This window comes from Poecilia formosa, unplaced genomic scaffold (assembly GCF_000485575.1).
Source record: "Poecilia formosa unplaced genomic scaffold, Poecilia_formosa-5.1.2 Scaffold73, whole genome shotgun sequence".
NCBI lineage: Eukaryota > Metazoa > Chordata > Actinopteri > Cyprinodontiformes > Poeciliidae > Poecilia > Poecilia formosa.
Window position 1 is genome coordinate 239271 of NW_006800012.1, and position 20104 is coordinate 259374.

General features: G+C 41.2%; 1 protein-coding gene across 5 annotated transcripts in view; it reads left to right on the top strand.

Moving 5' to 3' along the window:
• Positions 1–20104, top strand: part of dock11 (dedicator of cytokinesis 11) — an 81527-nt gene that overhangs the window by 8227 nt on the left and 53196 nt on the right. For 4 of the 5 annotated variants that reach the window (XM_016673347.1, XM_016673348.1, XM_016673349.1 and 1 more), the window contains exons 1-13: positions 7258–7407; positions 8625–8759; positions 10038–10221; positions 10589–10668; positions 11914–11997; positions 12163–12303; positions 14455–14733; positions 17017–17139; positions 17228–17310; positions 17419–17541; positions 17737–17813; positions 19348–19532; positions 19630–19695. In XM_016673347.1, coding sequence (XP_016528833.1) covers positions 7273–7407; positions 8625–8759; positions 10038–10221; positions 10589–10668; positions 11914–11997; positions 12163–12303; positions 14455–14733; positions 17017–17139; positions 17228–17310; positions 17419–17541; positions 17737–17813; positions 19348–19532; positions 19630–19695 — 1695 coding nt within the window. In that variant the 5' untranslated portion in view covers positions 7258–7272. Of the gene's footprint in view, positions 1–2127; positions 2245–3309; positions 3400–4091; positions 4175–5833; positions 5901–6559; positions 6656–7257; positions 7408–8624; positions 8760–10037; positions 10222–10588; positions 10669–11913; positions 11998–12162; positions 12304–14454; positions 14734–17016; positions 17140–17227; positions 17311–17418; positions 17542–17736; positions 17814–19347; positions 19533–19629; positions 19696–20104 lie in introns of those variants that run through there. The other variant, XM_007555821.2, reaches the window with a different exon arrangement.

Sequence of the window (20104 nt, forward strand, 5' to 3'; positions counted from 1 at the left end):
TGTTGCATTATTGGCTGATAAATGTAATGGTAAATATTACATTTCTAACTCAGACAATACTACAAAACCCGTGTCATTAACGTAAATCGATGCCACTCCTGTTAATAGTTCCAAGTTGCTGCATGTAAAGAGTAAAAAGTTGTGGGACTGAGTATTGTGCCTTGGGAAACTCCATAATTTCATTTAGTGCATTTAGATTAGACATTTATATTTTGTTGACAAATTATTTAAAATTACATGTTATTAAAACTAAAGAAGTGTACGATAAGTGAGTAATAAGTAAATAAGCCCCGATTTCTGTAATGTTTTGAGATTGGAGATTGGCTGTTACTCATCCATTGATCTTTTCTATCTCTGCAAAGGTCTGTAAATCAGCCACTGTCCCCCTATGCTTTACCATGAGAGATATTTGACCAACAGCTCTCTGTGTTTTTGTGTTAAAAAGGTTAAAAACTACAAAAATTCAAAGGTGCATGGGCAGGTATCATAGCATGTGAGGCCAAATTGCAAGTGGAGGAAGGGCACGATTGGTTCACACCCCCTCCTGCAGTTCAGTGTGTCAATTGTAAACCTACCTTAATCCACTTAATGGTCTTTATAAAACCCCTATTTAAAATAAACAAATGGCGCTTCAAGATTTCTCCCAGAAAACTTGCTAAGCCCGGTGGTTGGGTTGGGCCGTCATTCATCCATGGATGCAAGCCGTCATGTTTTTGAGTTAAAAAATGTTTAAAGTTGATAGGAAATTTTAAAATATCACTTGATAATTATATGTTATTAAAAGATTGGAAGATTAATACCTGAACACTAACTATAAAGTCTTAAAAAAAGCAAACATTTAAAAAACACTTTAAAAAATAAGCAATGCTTAGCCTGGTGGGGGCACAAGTAAAGCCTGGTGACCCTCCAGGCTGATAATGCACTGGTTTTTACAGTATAAATTAGATCTTTGAAAGCAAAATGAATATCCTGTTCCGTCTCGTTCTTGTCTTAGGTTTCACTACACTATTGCTGTATTTCAGACTGTTTTAAGTCGATTCAGATATTTTCCCATCAATCTGTACAAAGTTTTCCAAACAGAAACTTTACTTTTGACTTATGACACTGAGTTTTCATATAAGGGATTATCAACAGCTAATGCTGTCAGTGGTCTTTGTGGTGTGTCTTGGCTGGAGCCATTCAGTACCTTAATTAAAGTTTAGCTCCCAATCTGTGGAAGGATACTTAACCATTTCCGCAGCAATAATGTACCCAGAGCTGCTGCCATCATTCTTAATTGAAACGTACACCACACCCCAAACAGTGACAGAAAAACTTGATCAGCTAATTACCCAGTACAGATGCACATGCAGACATTTTCTCAAAGAGCTTTACGGTGAACGGGGGTGGGGGTGGCTGACTCTGAAATGAAAGCTCTGCCTTGTCAGCTGTGAATTGCTTACGTAGAAATATGATGGAGCACAAAGTGGAAAACAGGTGCAGTATTCTTCCTGCAGAGCATGCTGATCTCTCTGTGGGTCCAGAAGCAACCCTTCTGCTCGGAGTGTTTCAGGAAACGGCAGCCGATCAGAATCAGATCCACCCAGTCTGATTCTTTAAGCTCAAGCAGAAACTATGTGGTGTTGCTGAGCGGAGGCTTACTGGCTTGGCTTTGCTGCTTAGCCTGGCCTACAGCGGCACTTTGTTTGAATTCAATTTCAACCACAAATGTCGATTTAGGTTGCTTCTTGTTGGTCTGAAAACCTGCAGGCCTTTTTAAGACAGAGGGATCATTTCATATCATCCACTTCTCTATGAAACTCAAAACAGGAAGCACAAATATTCTGTTGTAGCATGTAGCATGTGATGCTGTTATTTTTCTTATGCCTCAATTATCCTCACCCTTTTCTGTCTTCGTATCAGTTTCCTCTCCCTTTATCGCCCTCTGCCTTTCCTTGGCTTGTTTCCTACAGACCACCGGTAGCTCTAAGCTTTGCAGTATCACCTGATTTACTGTGGTTCAGCTGTGGCGTTGGTAGAAAAAGCCACATTAAAGCTGCAAATTTCAGTTTTAAAATGAACAAAGGGAATTGTTTTGTTTGAAAGTGACGCGTCGCCTGTTTCATCTCCAATCCTCCCCCATTTAAGGAGCAGCCGAAGATCATCGAGCCGCTGGACTATGAAGCGGTGGTGTTTCAGAGGAAGGCCCAGATCCACAGCGACCCCCACAGAGACCTGCTGCTCTGCCCTGCCGACGATGTCTCTGTGAGTTCTACATACATTTCACGTGATCGAGCAACACGGAGCAGAGCTTGTTGTTAAGCAGAAGGGAAATTATTGATGTTTTTTAAGATTTCCTTTTGTTTGTGTTGGGCAAAACTAACCAAAATGTTGGTATGGCTAACCCTGAAGCACTAATCTTGAACATTAATTGTGCCAATGCTAATGCGCTACACTAACACAGTATTTAGCGAAAGCTAATGCTAAAGAGCTAACTTCAATTCAAATTATATTTGCGCTAGAAAGACTACTCTCAAGCACCAGTTTAATTTTGACATTATAATTTACATGTTCTATAATACCCTTAGATATTGTATTTATATTCATATCTTGTTCTCTGCTGTTTGTGTTTTATTTTGTTCCCAAGTTTCTTGGATAAAGTTATTGAGATAAAACGAGGGGAAGAAATGGAACTGTCGCTGTCAGTGACTTTACCAACTTCAAAATAAGAGCATGAATAGAAACGTCTAACAACTTGGAAGAATTCTTAAAAGTTAAAAACCAAAACTTCAACGCAGACGTTGAACATTATTCAACTGAAAGTTAACAACACAGTCAAGTAAACTAACGTTTCAGAATTTATCTGGAAATATGAAGTTAGGGGAAGCTAAGTGTGCCAAACATTTTCAAAGTTACCAAAACACTAAAGCACTAACTGAAAAAGGACTTCCATTCCTAGCAGGTTAGCAGAAGTTTGCTCACCACTTGTTTTCACTCATCTTTAATGTTATACCACTTAATAAATTGACTGAAAAAAATCCTTATTGGTAAATATCAATATATAATTGAACATTAAAATGAAGAAAACTGTTGTGGGAAAGCCTTGACGAATAGACGGCAGTGCCGACATCCTGGAAGCCGGTCAGCTTGGTGGTAGCCGTCCTGTGAAGTCCTTAGAAAATTCTTTACAAAATGTGAAGAAAACAAAAAGTGTTACAAATACTTCTGAAGCAAATGATGTCCCCAGTCTCACAGACTCCTTAGTGAGTAATGCTTACATGCTCCCATGTGTCTATGTGTTTATGTGTTGCTGTGTTTGCCTGGATGCAGGAGTCCCAGATCTCCAGGCAGAGGAGGACCGTCGTTCCTTCTGTTCCTCAGAATGCCGAGCAAGAGGCCAGGAGTCTGTTTGCTAAAGAGGTATGCTGACAAAGCAGCAGCAGCAACGAGCCTTTTATCAAGATCTTAAAAGAGACTTGGAATGAAAAAAAGGAAAAAGGAGCTACTTTCTACACTCGACACTTTGTTTTATCATTGATCAATAAAATGGCTATGTCACCATTCATTCTCATCTTTTAGAGTGTTCACAAAGAAACGTTCAGATTTCTTTGTGAAAACCTAAACGTCTAATCATCAATAAAAACGTGACTGTGTGTTATGATGAGAACACTCTGCTCTCCAGCTCTCATGACTGTGACACATCGTAGAAAAAGCCATAAAATGGCTCGTTAAAATGGAGCCAACATCATTTAGCATTTAGCAAACAAAGATCCTTTCAGGCAGCAGAAACGTTCAGTGTTGAAAGAAAAATAAATGGCAGATAGAAAGCCTTAAATAGATTGTCACCTTTACGGGTGCACCGATTGCGTTTTTCTGGCCAATCACCAATCTTTAAAAAGCCTGACCTGTCAATTCCGATTTTGGGCCGATGCCAATTTTTTTGTTTGGAAAGTTGCTAAATATTGCGGTAAAGTAGCTAAGTTGACAGCAGTGGAGTGACAGTTTCCTTCACAAAATAGGGATATGGCTGCTTTTACACTGAGGAAATGACAGTTTTGACCCACTTCTATATTTTACTGTATCTGGTGCTAATCCAGCTTTCTGATCCACAGTGCATCAAGATGTACAACACCGACTGGCATGCCATCAACTACAAGTACGAGGCGTACTCGGGCGATTTCCGCATGCTGCCAAGGTAAGGAAAGATAAGAACCCAAACTGATGGGAATAAGTGACATAATGTTGGAGAAACTGTGTTCAGATTTAGAATTTGTGCTAAACGACCTCTTAACTTAGCTGGAAGTCCTTTGACTGCCAGCTATTTAAGATGTACAAGGGATTTCACTGTGCTCACTGGTGACCTACCAGAAATCCCCAGTATGTCCATGCAGCTTTAAGTCTTCTTCTGCTCAGAGGAAATCTACCAGCCCAGAAAGGTTTGGCGTTCTGAACTCTCACAGTGATGAAGAGGTCACTGAGTTTATCACTGCTGTTCCAACCTCAGGGGAAAATGCCTCACAATGATCCCTCAGCAGGTCTGGATGATATTAGCTACAACTAAAATGTTGCTTGAAGACTTTGTTAGTAATAATACAGTGAAGCCCCGCTTATTCACTGTTCATTGTTCATAGTTTCGCCAATTCATGTGTTTTTTTTGTAGAACATATCTGAAATATTTGACAGAAAATGCAGCCAGGAAGCTGAGTTACTTAGCCACAATGCTCCTTGGCACGCTGTTGGTTGTACCTGCCTAAAAGTGGAACTAAGGAAGGCTATAGATGTTAGCTTGTGGTGTAGTTCTCAGAGCGTTTACAATGTGTGTTTTGATAAATTTATATTGGGGTATATTCGGTGTTTCAGCTATTAAATAGCTGAAACTCTGCTGAATTTATTACACTCAATTGCTGAGTGTATTAAACCAAACACTCTGACATTGAGATGGCTAACAGATTGTTAAAAAAATACATACTCAGCTATAGCACCAACATTTTCAAAAGAAGGCTTCATGGATTGAGAGCAGAACCATTCAGTAGAGAGAGACGGACGAAGTTCAGACCATCTCTTTCATCGGTCATAAAGGCCAGTGATCATATCCCCTACTCCAGCATCTCTCTTTCTCACCGTCCGGCCAGACAGAGATCTAAAGAGGAGTAGCAAAAGCAAAAGAGGTTGATTACTAGTACTTACCGACAACTCACAGTGTCATCCATCAGGTGTTACAGTGAAATATAATATATTGAAGGTACTTGGATGAAATTCAGTTTCCCTTTGGGATAAGTAAAGTATTTTTGATTTGAAATGAATTTTTGGCGATTTATTGTGAAATAACCCTGAAGCAAAACATCATCACATCAGTCTACCTTTTCAAAATACTGTATATGAATATAATGTACCAAATTGGTCCTCATAATTATGACTTTAAAACTTGTTATTATGACTTCCTGTTGGGTTTTTAGTTTATCTTTCTCGGCCAGTATGGCCTTCTGTACAGCTTAGAATTTGGCAGGAATAAAACACATTGAAGCAAACTGGAATGCTTCAGAATATTAGTCAAGATCTGGCAAAAATCACTTTTCCAGTTTCTATTGTGATTTCATCGACCCAAATATACAGAGAGCAGAATTTACAGGTCTTTTCTGCTTCAGTGTTCTTCTTATAGACATATGCCAGTAGTAGAAATACATTCAACATTACAAAAGTGTTTTTAATGTCTATGTAAAAAAAATAAAAAAAAATAAAAACGGATGGTATCTTTAAAATGCCTCATTTTAGTTTTGTTGACAGCAGAGGAATGTAGCTGACCTCATGCAGATGAAGCAGAGCTGCTTATTGACCCTGTTTGTGTTTTTCAAAGCAAAGGGCTGAAGACGGACAAGCTTCCCACTCACGTGTTTGAGATCGATGAAGACGCCAAAGATGAGGTGAGTTGCCGATCACAGGCACAGACAGCACTGTGTGTGTGTGTGTGTGTTTGTAGAGGGCTTTTAGTGGTGCCCTATAAATCTCTGAGATTAGATTCCTCTAAGACATACTCAGATTTGTCTTATTGAACAAGCAGGACCGTCCTGGGATAGATACAAAGACATTCTCTGCTCATTTACTAAAGCAGATATGATGAAACATGGCTGGCTTACGGTCTGTCAGGTGGGTGTGTCAGCCCTCTTACATCTCACTACGGAGCAGGGAAACCAGAATCCTAACATGTCCTATAAATAGATCTCATCGACCGCCCACATGGAGGCAGAGGAGAGACGGAGGAAGGTCAGGAGAACGTCTGCTTTCTAAACCATAACTCTGCAGTCAGGAGGACGGAGGATGGGCTTGACTCTCTTTTAGCCAATCAGAATGACGGACTAGTGTGAACATGCATGTGTCTACTCACCAATAGTCACCAGTAGTTTAATCTCCTGAAACCAAAGTTTTTTTTTTTTTTGGAGAACTGGAGTATGAGACATTAAGGAAGCTCTCGTATTGCTCTGACATCCTGTAGATAAAGATGTAGAGTCGGGTTAAATTGAATGTTTCATGATGTTTAAGTTGAATGTGTCCTGAAAGGCTCTGTGTGCTTTCTGTCGGCCAGGACACGGCGTCGCTGTGCTCCCAGAGGGGAGGCATCCTGAAGCAGGGCTGGCTGCAGAAAGCCAACATCAACAGCAGCCTGTCTGTCTCCATGAGGGTGAGTCAGCGCCAGCACTCCTGTCTGTTATTAACACAGAGTCGTGGAGGGGTTGGACACGGCACGTCAACCGTACTCAGTCCTTCTCCTCTGGCAACTCGAAGTTCAAACAGCAGCCATTTAGTATACGGTTTCTTGGAAAATGATTCATGCCTCTTAGACTTGTTCACATTTTGTCACATTATAACTTCTAATTTTAATACCTTATATTCTCAGTATCCTTCAAGCTGTAGTATGTAACTTTTATGAAGAATATCTTTTTTTGTTTACACATTTGTTAAAATTGTCACCATGTTGTTACTGTATGTAATGAGACACATAGCTGCTATTGGTGTCTGAAGAAATGCAGCACTACTGGTCAGAAACAACCAATCGGAGCCAGAAGGAGGGGCTTAGCCTCATGTACTCGCTGCTAAATGTGCTAATGGTGGAGAAACAACTCACCGTTGCAGGANCACCAATAGTCACCAGTAGTTTAATCTCCTGAAACCAAAGTTTTTTTTTTTTTTGGAGAACTGGAGTATGAGACATTAAGGAAGCTCTCGTATTGCTCTGACATCCTGTAGATAAAGATGTAGAGTCGGGTTAAATTGAATGTTTCATGATGTTTAAGTTGAATGTGTCCTGAAAGGCTCCGTGTGCTTTCTGTTGGCCAGGACACGGCGTCGCTGTGCTCCCAGAGGGGAGGCATCCTGAAGCAGGGCTGGCTGCAGAAAGCCAACATCAACAGCAGCCTGTCTGTCTCCATGAGGGTGAGTCAGTGCCAGCACTCCTGTCTGTTATTAACACAGAGTCGTGGAGGGGTTGGACACGGCACGTCAACCGTACTCAGTCCTTCTCCTCTGGCAACTCGAAGTTCAAACAGCAGCCATTTAGTATACGGTTTCTTGGAAAATGATTCATGCCTCTTAAACTTGTTCACATTTTGTCACATTATAACTTCTAATTTTAATACCTTATATTCTCAATATCCTTCAAGCTGTAGTATGTAACTTTTATGAAGAATATCTTTTTTTGTTTACACATTTGTTAAAATTGTCACCATGTTGTTACTGCTTGTAATGAGACACATAGTCTCATTACAAGCTCCTTCCTGAGCTGCTATTGGTGTCTGAAGAAATGCAGCACTACTGGTCAGAAACAACCAATCGGAGCCAGAAGGAGGGGCTTAGCACTGTCAGTCAGCCTCATGTACTCGCTGCTAAATGTGCTAATGGTGGAGAAACAACTCACTGTTGCAGGAAAATTGTTTATCCACTGCCATTTGTGACTGTGCTAACTAGCCTTAGCATTCACAACGGGCTCTGCTAGCTGGCACATGAGATTGTGATTGACAGCGCAAGACCCTCATCTTAGCTTTGATTGGTTGCTTCTAGTTGGCACTGGGAGTGAGTTCTGGAAGAAGGAAGAGGAGCCCAATTTTTTTTCACAGATTATCTGTCTCATACCATACTGTCATGACTGAAACAGTTTCAACAAATACGTAAAAAATGATTTTAATAAAACCTACCGATTGTTAGATTTGAATAAAATCTAATAATCTCTATAAACTAGAGGTGCTTTGATGAATCAGCCGGCTTATAAATCTGCCATGAATTCTTTATTTTGGAAGATCGACTGATGAATTGAAACACATGTGAAACTGATCTTATCCATGGAATCTTATCTACTTGTGCAAAGGTGTGAAATTCAGCCACTGTCCACTGGACAGGGCTGACTGACAGACCACCCAGCAGGTCTACGGTTTACAATAGTCACTCTCCAGTATTGCCACCTCAGTGACATTTTTGCTTCATTAGTGACTTTTCAGACTAAAACATTGGATTTGGCCAAAATCAGAATTGGCAGGTTCAAGTTTTTTAAAGATCAATGATTGGACAAAAACTGCAAAAAAAAAAAAAAAAATGCAGTTGGCTGCACTAGAATTTATTACAAAGTGTCAGGGTAAAGTCTCTGCTGTGACTTTCAGGTGTTCAAACGGAGATACTTCTACCTGTCCCAGCTCCCTGATGGTTCCTACATCCTCAACTCCTACAAGGACGAGAAGAACTGCAAGGAAACCAAAGGCTCCATCTACCTGGACTCCTGCATTGATGTTGTTCAGGTACACTTTGAGCAAGGCAGCAACAGCAGTCTTATTGTGGGTCCTGGTGTTAATGTGAGCTCCCGCCACGCTTCAGGGGCTTTTAGCTGCTTTAATTGGGGCAGATTTACTGCATTCCTCTGACTGGGTAGAGAAGGATTGGCCTAGCTGATTAAAAGGGAGGAGCTGCGAGTGGTGGAGGGGGGTGATGATGTTGACTAAGTCAACTTGTGGGTACTTTCTTCAGGTCTGGGCTGGTTGCCGGGAAGCTTTTAGTTCGATGATCACGGTTTCACTCACTGGGTTTAGTCAGCTTCATTTAGACAGATGTTTAACATTCACAGCAGCATTTCTTCCAGTTAGTCTTTGCTGCACTTTATAAAAGTATTTCACTGTCACAACTTATGTGAGTGAAAAGTTTCTCACTGACTCTACTGTGTTCTCTAACTATACGTCGCTCCTCCAGACTAAAAATAAAAGTGTCACACAGAGGAAAAAAAACAGATATGTCTAACTGGACTATCACAGGATGTTAAGAATTAGTTTTGGGTTTAACCAGGATTTGTTTATGACTTATTTGGGATGTTATAATTTAATATAAGTAACTATCTGAGTTGTAATTGTTATTTCATAGAGTTGGTTAGTATTTCATAGTTAGTATCTGGCTCAAAACGGACTATTTGTGGACCTTTAATGGAGTGGACTATATATCCCATGATGCTTTGGGAGTAGAAGAAGAATAAAAATATGGACGGTTTCTCCTGAGAAAGCTATGTTTTCTGCATTCCGTCACTTATATCGTATCATATTATGCGTCGTTCGTTCATCCTTTTTATTCACTAAAGTTTATCTGGATAATCCGCTGAGGACCAGCAAAATTCTGGGGGGGAAAAAATTGCCACTTTAGTCCGGAAATTACGGTAATAGCTGTTTATTGGTGGCAGCGACTACCGTCAATCATTTTCCATAAAGAATTCTTCATAAAATAAAAAGAAACATCACTGTCAACACTAAGCATCCTCTTCATCAGAATGTCAGACAACAACAGAATGTGTTCAGTCAGAGGGTCTTCAGATTTGTTGCTGGACAGACTGTTACAGGAGATCCTTCTTTCATAAAGTATTTTGCCCCCATCGGAAAGGGGACAAATACTTTCTAATGACAGAGATAAAGAGTTTTCACTAAATAATCTGTCAGGTTGGATAATGAACCAGTTTCTGCTGAAGGCTCCAATCAGCAGCTCTTCTGTTTTACCCCTAACTGAACACTGAACCCTCTAACATGCTTGTGCTTCATCAGAGCCCTAAGATGCGGCGGAACGGCTTCGAGCTGAAGATGCAGGACCGCTACAGCCACTTCCTGGCTGCAGACAGCGAGGCGGAGATGGAGGACTGGGTGTCCACGCTGAAGCAGGCCCTGCAGAGCGCCTCCGAGGCCGTCCCCGACAAGAGGAACGGAGCCGAGCCGCTGGACTTCAACACAGGTCAGCTCTTCTTCCTACACTTAAAAAAAAACAAGCTAGCAGGGTGATAAAGTCTGAACTTCTCATAGCTGATTGTCTCTTCAGGAAAGAGGGTCGACTGTTCTCTTCTTTTAGCTGGCCTTAGAGGGAACATTAAGCGTTTTAATGCAGCTTGTTTGGGTCTTGCCAACTTTCTGTGGACGAAATCCAAAAACCCCCGACATTCTGATGAGATACTGGGACGACTAAGAGGTTCACTCAGTTCATCGGTTCCAAGCATCCAGGGAACCAGCAGATGGATGCTATTTTAAACTGGACAACATGAATGTGCTAATCAAACCTGCGAGGGGAGGGCTTCTTGTTGATGCATTTCCTCCTGTGTGATCAGATGACGACACCGTGAGCCAAGGGAAAGGAGAAGGTCTGCAGGAGAGCCAGGGGAGGAGCCTGCACTCCGAGCTCATGAAGGTAGGAACAGCACTTATCTGTTTTTATAAGCCATCATAATGTTTATCAGGCCATTATTGTTACTTATAACCATATTAAAGTTATGCAGAACCTTGCAAATCTATTCACACCCCTGAAAGTTTGTAATATTTTCTTAAACTTAAGTATGTTTGTTATATTGGAGTTTTTTTGTGATGGAGCAGCACAAAATAGTGCATAATGGTGAAGTGGAGACAAAATATTAAAGTCTACCTACATTTTTGCAAATAAAATCTAAAAAGTCTGGCTTGCATTTGTGTTCTGCCCACTGAGTCCAGCACGTTTGCAGCTGATGGTGTAGGATTATGCCTAAGATGAACCTCAGCTCCATGATCAATGCTCTCCTTACAGTTTATCTTTCAAGTTTTCAAGTTGAATTGAATCAGTCGAAAGCAGGGACAACAAAAAGCACACCACACTTTTCAGATTTTTATTTGTGTTGCCCCATATAATATAATGAGGTTTCAGGGACAGTTCAAGAGGTGTTTTTGCGATGCACTGTATGAACCTTTTGAGTTCATATTTATTCTCAGTTTATGTTGAACACAACGATAAACTGGGTGAAAATATGATACATTTTAAAGCGTAAATCTTGAAGAAAATCTGTCAGAATACAAAAAGTTAAATAATAAAAAAATTTGTTTTTAGGGTAAAAATCTTGGTCATCACTTTCCAGGCTTTTTTTTTTGCGAACATTTTGTTTGGAAACTCTTGCTTCTTCTTCTTCTGAAAACTGCTGCTTATTCTCATTTGTTTTGTCACGGTCTCATTGTTGGGTCGGAGAAAACTGGTGATTGTTGTAAACATTTTATTTGGAGGTTTTCTCTGAGCAGAGATTGTGGAGCAGAAAAGGCCTGAGAGCAGCTCTGTTTCCTCCACAGACCCTCTGCTGCTTTAATGCGTTTAAACCCACAGCTGCTCACTGACAACAAAGCCCCACTCTGGCTCCGGGCCTCTGCTGCTTCATGCTCCCGTCTGTCTGCAGGCTGCAGGCAGAACAGACAGGAACTGAGGTCCGCCTGGCACTGGAGGGCTTGACTTGTTTGTCTACATAAGATGGCCCCCTTATCCTCCCATTTCTCTTCCGAGTGAATGTCTTTGTCTCCTGTTTGAGTTGCTTAAAGAGGAAAGAAAGCACGAGCTCTCAGCTAAAGAGTTGATGCAGACACAATAAAAACAGGCAGAGGAAAGGTTGAAGCATTTAGTTTGACTCTGTGCTATTTGCAGTACGTGAGGGAGACAGACCAGCTCAATAAGATCAACAGGAACGAAGGCAGACAAAAGCTTTTCTCCCTGGACCCTGAGACGCAGGTAAGGAAAGTTTATGCTTTCAATACTTGTGTTTTCACTCATTACTTATGTATCTCACTATTGATCCAATCTTCCTGATTTGTCCACCCTCCTCCCGTTTTCTTTAATCCCCCTGCCTCCCTGCCTCTCCACCAACTCACCCCCCCCTCCCTGTCCTACATCTAGAGGCTGGACTTCTCGGGCATCGAGCCAGACGTGAAGCCGTTCGAGGAGCGTTTCGGCCGCCGCATCATGGTCAGCTGCCACGACCTCACCTTCAGCCTGCAGGGCTGCGTTAACGAGAAGGCCGATGGTGTCCTCACCAACGTATGTTACTGTCTTCATATATGAATATAAACACACTGTTCACATATGAGCAGTGGTGGGGACTGCTAATCATAAACATTAGTTCTGCTAACGACAAAGCACTAAACCAACACACTATTTAGCAGAAGCTAAAGTGCTACACTAACATATATTTAGCAAAAGCTAATGCTAAGGTGCTGCAATAACATGTATTTAGTGGAAGCTAATGCTAAAGCGCTAACTGCAATTCAAATTATATCTGCGCTTGAATGTCTACAATCCTCAAGAACCAATTTAATTTTGACATCATTTACATATTCTATCATACCTTTAGATATTAGATATTATTTATTTTCTATATCTTGTTCTCTACTGTAGCCCACATGTTTTATTTTGTTCCTGTATATTTCTTGTTTGAATTTAAAGTTTTTTTGTGGGGGAAAAAGACATGATGTGAGAAGAGGAAAAGGAACTGCTGCATAAACTGTCTTCAACCACTTCAAAATAAGAGCATGAATATAAACAGCTAACTCCTGGAACAATTCCTAACAGTCAATAGTCAAAACTTCGACACAGAAGTTTTACTTATCAAGAGTTTTATTTAGGTAAAAGTTTACAAAACAACCGAATAAATTAGCACTTTAGAATTTATTCAGAAAATTTAATTTAGGCGAAGCTAAGTGCGCTAAACATTTTCAAAGTTAGCTGAAGCGCTAAAGGAAAAATTAGGTCAGCTATTAATGCATTAGCACTCCACTGTATACAAAGACCTGCTTCCCAAATAAGACCAACGCCTTCCATGTGAGTCCTTGTATAGACGTGCATATCTACCAGCAATACACTGCATTCATTTTTACCAGACCAGATCGTGGTCAGTCCTCGCCCTCTGCAGTTCTCGCCCCAGATAATACACCTTCATTATTCATGTTGGTCTACAGAGAAAGCGTCACATGTCCCTCCCCCCCCCCTCTAACTTCCACATCAAGGCAGTCAAGACGATGCATTGACTGTCCTGTGGTTAAAATAAAGCGCATTAGAAAGAAAGATTGTCCCATGCATAAACATTTGTGGAATGAGAATGTGTGAATGTAAAAGATGGCATGATTCTGCAGTTTTCACCTTGAACAGAGCAGCTACCTGAGCTCCTCCTCTTCCATTAGAGGCGCTGCTTGGACAAATGATTCCATTCATATTTGTGGTTCCAAAGCAGCACACACTCTTCCTCTTCTCCTCCCTCTTTTTCCATTCAGTTTCTGATGGCTTCACTGGTCCATCTTTACGTAATTGAACAACCTTTAAAGAATGTTTGAGCATCACGGCACTAACTCGTTTTGGCCGATGTAATGAATTATTTATTTTGGATCAGGCTAGCTTACTTAGAAATAGAAACAAAAATCTGGCCTATTTCCATGGCAACACATGTTTTCATAACTGAGGCAGATTAAAGAGATTAATGCGCTTTGATTCAGACCAATTCTTTTGTACCAGCAAAGACGTTGCACAGACATCAGCCAAATCTCAAAAGTTCTTTCTAGAACTGAGACTTGTGCCTAACGTTAGTGGTGCACCAATAAATTGTCCGGCCAACAAATTGACCTCAATTTTTTTAAATTTTTGGAGATTGGTGATCAGCCTATTCTTACACGAGAAACTGATCTTATCCACCGATCTCATCTACCGCCGCAAAGGTCTGAAGATCAAACACTGCTCCCTTTTGCTCTGGAGTGAGAGTCTGACTGACAAACCGGCCCAGCAGGTCACATCTGCATGGCCTGGTTAATAATAGTCACCCCATTGTTACCAATTTAGTGACTTATCACTATTTATAGCAATTTTTTAAAGAAGAAAATTGTTATCCACCTAAATCGGAATCAGTAGGTCAGGCTTTTTACAGGTCAGTGATTAGAGATCTAACAAAATTAAGGAAATCCAAGGCAATTGATTTGTGCACCCCTAGTTTCTGTAACCAAATGTGAGCATTTAAAGTAGATTCTGGTTTGGATAAACTTGTTAGGTATTTCTGTCATTACCTATTCCAGTAAATTAAGTTAACTTCATTTCTGAATGGTCCCATAACAAACGTACTTAAAAATACATTGTTTAAACTATTGTTGTGTCTTTCTGAGGTTTTCAGTCCACCTTCTCTTCTCTCTCTACTCAACCCTGCTGCAGGTGGAGCCATTCTTTATCTGCCTCGCCCTTTTCGACCTGTCTAAAAACTGCAAGATCTCGGCCGACTTCCACGTGGACCTGAACCCTCCGTGTGTCCGGGAGATGCTGACAGACACCTCCAGTCAACTTTCTCCATCATCTGGCTCAGAAGGTGGAGGATCGGGAGAGGGCGGTGGAGGAGGAGGAGGAGGGGTGATGGTGAACGGAGACTGTGGGAAAGGGAAAGGCCTTCCTGTTGTCCAGAGGGTGTCGGAGGCTCTACTTCGCTTCCCCACACAGGTACAAGCTAAGCACTGAAAGCCTCATGTTTTAGCTCAATGAAGTCTCTAACCTCAAATGCTGAGATGCTAAATTGCTGCATAGCTCTCACTGCTGTGGTTGTACTTTTGTACCTGCTATTTTCTTTTATGAGATGGGGATTTTTCCCAGCAGCCTTACCAAAGCAAAACCTTTTTTAATGCTCTGGCATACAGAGCATTAAAAAAGGTTTGTATGTCTACTTAGTAAAGTTGTTAGATGGAGAAATAATTTAGCCATATTTATAGCGCTTCAACATTGGCTTGCACTAAATGCAGCATTGGTGTAGCCCTTTAGTGTTAGCTTCTGCTAAATGCCATGTTGATGTAGGGCTATAGTTTTAGCTTCTGCTAAATACACCACTGGTGTAGCAAATTAGCATTAGCTGCTGCTAAATACCTTTGGTGTAGCACTATAGCATTAGCCTCCGCTAAATACAGTGTTGGTGTGGTGGTATAGCATTAGCTTCTGCTAAATACCATGTTGGTGAAGTGTTTCAGTATTAGCGTAGCTCATGTTTCTGACTAGTTCCTCTAACTTGCTAGTTTCTCTGGACGTCTTCTACTGGTTCGATGAATCTCTGTCCTACTTTTCCATTTCTGAATATGGTTGTTTAATTTTTCTCTTTTTTTGATTTAATTTGCCATCTGTAGTGAGGCAGATTTTTGATGATGGAAGTTCCTTTGATCTACCTTCAGTGTTTTAGGCTCTGGAAAAATGAAGCCTGTATGTGAGCTTTGGCTGTGAGCTCAGCAGAACACACACAGCTTGTTCTCACTTTTTCCTTTCTTCTCAGCAGCAGTCAGTCTGATTCTTTCCATGTCACCAGACCCAAGTAAACTAGAAACACTGCAGGAGCGTTCAGAACTCTTAAAGTTTTTCTTGTTTTGTCAGAAAACAGTCCAAAATTTCAATACATTTAGTTGTGATTTTTATTGAATACACCAACACACAATAGTTAGTTTTCAATATTGTTCACAAATAAAAATATATTAAAAGGGAGAGCATCTGTATTACAGCGTAACAGAGCCCAGTGTAACGGAGTTGGGCCGGGTGTGGTCCACGCACGCAGCCTCCACCTCCTGTCTGCTCTGATAATTGGAGCTCTGAATCATCTGCCTGGCCTCATGTGACGATGAGTGTCAGCTCGTGTTTTGCTGTGATGGTTGCAAGGATGAGTCTGTGGCTCTTGAGACCAAAACGTTGCATTTGCAGCGTTTTTAAACCGGCTGCTGGGTAGCGATCATGTCGGAGCAGAAGCAGCTGGGTGCGTTCGGAAGACGTCTTTGTTTCTTTCCTCTTCAGAGTGTTTGAAACTGAAACCTTGAGCGAGAACTCTTCACACCCGACCAAATATACATGTTGCTCCCTTGCGGTTTTCCTGCAGTTTGACTTTAGCCTCAGCTGCTTCCTCTGCTCTTGTTTGTGACCTGATGGCGTCTGATGTCACTGTAGATCTCCATCAACTATGAGGCGACTGTGAGAAATAGAAAATAAACAAACGTGTTCATATCTGCTCTTTTGTTTGATGTGTTCCAACCACAGACTTTAATGTTTTACATAATGTGTGATAATGAAAGGAAAGAGTAGATGAAAAATGTTTTATTCAGCTTTATAGAAGCAGAATTCGCTGTGACTACAGTTGTTTCTACCAGCTTTGTTTTCTAGAAGCTGACAGTTTTACATGATTTTCTGTGGAATAGCTCAGCAGCTGGGTCCATTCGGATGGTTGTTTCTTTCCTCTTCATTTTCCCTCCATCCATGCTGATTGGATGGAGGGATGCCTGTGAGCAACACTTCTCAGGTCTGGAAACATTCTCCACTGGATTTAGATCTGGAGTGTCCTAAGAAAAGACGCTCCCTTCCTTAGTTTCTTCCTTTCGTTCTTTCTTTCCTTAGTTCCTTTTTTTGTTTGTTTCTTCCTTCCTTCCCTCCCTCCATTAAACAGCCTGTATTGTGTGTCTTTTCCATAAAGGCCATATTTGAGGCGTTTCTATCTCATAGTTTCCTGTTGACAGATTCTTCCACCTTAGCTTGAATCTCTGCGGCTCCTCCAGAGTAACCGTATAGAACGATGGGTGTCCAAAGTAGAGATTGTTAGACACAAAACAAAATATATCTTTTATCTAAAAAAAGAAAAAGAAAAAAGTAATTTTAATTTCAAAAGGACCAAAAACTTTAAATGACTTTTCGTCAAAAGCAGACTTGGTTTCAGCCATTCATCCTCTTCCTCCTCTCTCTTTTTCTCTTGTTTTTTGTTCCCAGGGCATTTTCTCGGTGACCAACCCTCATGCAGACATCTTCCTGGTGGCCCGAGTGGAGAAGGTTCTGCAGAACGGGATCACCCACTGCACCGAGCCTTACATCAAGACCTCGGACGCCAACAAGGTTTCCCCCTTGGCTGCTCTTCACACTCAGCACATTTTACACACTCACACGTTGCTCCGTGTTCACGTCTCCTCCCACGTTTCCCCAGACGGCTCAGAAGGTGCTGAAAGCTGCCAAGCAGACCTGCCAACGCCTGGGCCACTACAGGATGCCTTTTGCCTGGGCGGCCAAGTAAGGCAGTGGGTTGGGGTGTGTGGTTGGGGTGTGTGGTTGGTCTATGCGGTGTGTGTGTGTGTGTGTGTGTTGGATCTTAACACTGAGCCGTCTGCTATGACCCAGGCAGGTGTTCAAGGACGCTCAGGGCAGCCTGGACATGGACGGGAAGTTTTCTCCTCTCTATCGCCAGGACAGCAGCAAAATCTCTACAGACGACCTGCTGAAGCTGCTGGCCGACAGCAGGAAGTGAGTCACCATCATCACTTCATGAGGAGGGCCCTAATTCTCGTCTAAGTTTGACCTGGCATCAGAGGAAGTGCCTCGCTCATATACGTCACTTTCTTTGGAAAATCCAAACTGTTCAGTATTTGTTCTGTTATTTAGTTTCAGAAAATCCCTTTTATTTATTTATTTATTTATTTGATTTTTTTTGCTTTTCAGACCTGAGAAGAGCAAACTGCAGATCATTCCAGGACAGCTGAATGTGACCATTGAATGTGTCCCGCCTGATTTCTCAAGTATGTTCACGTTTCCATAACAGACTGCTGAGTGTTGTTTATCAAGCCATTAGCCACTAAAATGGAACAATGCTTCAAACTTTAATGGATTCCACTGGGATCTTCTGTGATCAACACCAAGTAGCACATCTTTGTGAAATTTTAAATGTTTTTTTTATTTATTTTATTTTCTATTTTTTTACAAAAACAAATCTTAAAAGTGTGGTGTGCATTTGTATTCAGCCCTCTAGGTGAATACTTAGTTAATCAACCTTTTGATCTTTTCAGAGCATGATTCTTCCTACTTTATTCACCAGTGGTGAGCACAATTCCTCTAATGCACTAGCAGCAGAGCCAAATTTTTTATGCAGCGCTTTAGCATTTTGCTAACTTTCCACAAGTTAAATTTTCCCGATAAATTATAAAGTTGTAATTTACTTTGGTGTTTCGTAAACTTTCCATTGCATGAACTTGGACATTGGTTTTTAGGAATTCATCCTGTAATTAATTAAATGTTTATATTCATGCTTTTATTTTGAAGTGGATGAAGAATGTTTACGCAGTTGTTCTTTTTGCTCCCTTTTTATCCTCCCAACAACTTTATTTCAAACAAGAAACATGAAGGAACGAAATAAAACAAAGACAGAAGAGATCAAGTTATAAACATAAATGCAATGTCTGAGAGTGTTACATTACAGAACGTGCCAGTTATTAGTGTTAACTTCTGCTAAAGACAGTGTTGGTGTTGCGCTTTAGCGTTAGCTTCTGCTAAATACTGGGTTGGTGTAGAGCTGTACTGTTAGCAGAACTAAGGTTTATAAATAGTGCTTTAGGGTTAGCACAACTCAGTTTCTAGACATCAGTTCACATCACTGCTGCTTACTAATGAGATGAATTTGAAGACGATGTCGACATCTAAAGTAAAGGGGTTTGAAAAAATATCCTATTTGTGTAAATAAATAAATAAAATGACATCATTTTAGCTCTGCACTGCCTTGAGTCGGGCTGTAACTTAGTTTTTTCTGACAAAATGTGAGAAAGTCCAAGCGGTCAGAAGGCGCTGTATCAAAGTTCTGTGGTCTCTTGTTTCCTCGTTCAGCTGTTGGTACTTTTATCTAGAGCACAAAAGAAAAGAGGAAGCCTAAGTTTCTAGATCGGCACGATTACATCGGCCACGATTACATCGAAAGAATTTGTAAAGATCAAACAAGTAGTGATCTTTTAGAACATGCATCTTGTCAGATGAATGTTTCTGGTGGTGATTAAGAGAAAAATAGGTCATGTTTTTGGCTGATTGACACAGTCCAAATGGAAATAATGTGTGACAGTTTGAGATCATCTGGTGTGTTGATGGAAGTGCATGAAAGACGTAGTTCAGAAAAGCAGCTCAGCATCTTTTGTGATTGATGCTTCCCTCTGTTTTTATGCATCTGGGTTTGTACTGTGACATGGCTTCATGTTGATCCCCTCAGTTAGTGGATGATGGAATCTGGAAAGCAGAAGTCAGCTCTGCTTTTCTCCATCCTCTGAGCTGACGGAGCTCTCTGTGCTGCAGATACGGTGACGTCCTCCTACATCCCTGTCAAACCCTTCGAGGACGGCTGCGAGCGGGTTTCCGTGGAGATCGAGGAGTTCCTCCCCGTGGAGGCCAAGTACAACTACCCCTTCACCACCTACAAGAACCAGCTCTACATCTACCCCCTGCAGCTGAAATACGACAACCAGAAGACCTTCACCAAGGTAAAGCCGACCAGAGCCGTGTGTGTGATCTGACAGTGAGGCAGATGTGACACATCGGACTCAGCGGGTCGCTGACTGCTCCTCCCTCCTTCTTCAGGCTCGGAACATCGCTGTCTGCATGCAGTTCAAAGATTCAGATGAGGAAGGTTCTGTCCCTTTAAAGGTGAGTCTCTAAAGCAAAGTCAGCCCCCTTTGCAATTATATTCTGAAATGAAATGCAGCACAACCAGTTACCTTCAGAAGTCACCTAACTGGTAAATAGAGCTCCTCTGTGTGTCATTTACACCATATTTACGGTGTAAATGAAGTACATTTAGCAGTTTTAAGTACCTCTTTTTCTCAATATTAAGAATTTTGGATGCACAGATTTTGCTAATTTTGGGAGATTGGTGATCAGCCAATACTTACCTGATCTTACCCTCCTATGCAAAGGCCTGAAAATCAGCCAGTGTTCCCTTTTGTGGAGAGAGACGACTGACTGACCCGTCCACTGGGTCACTTCTACCCCGTTATGGCCAACTTAATGACTTTCTCACTACGTTTAGCAACATTTCAGACAAAAAAAAATCGAT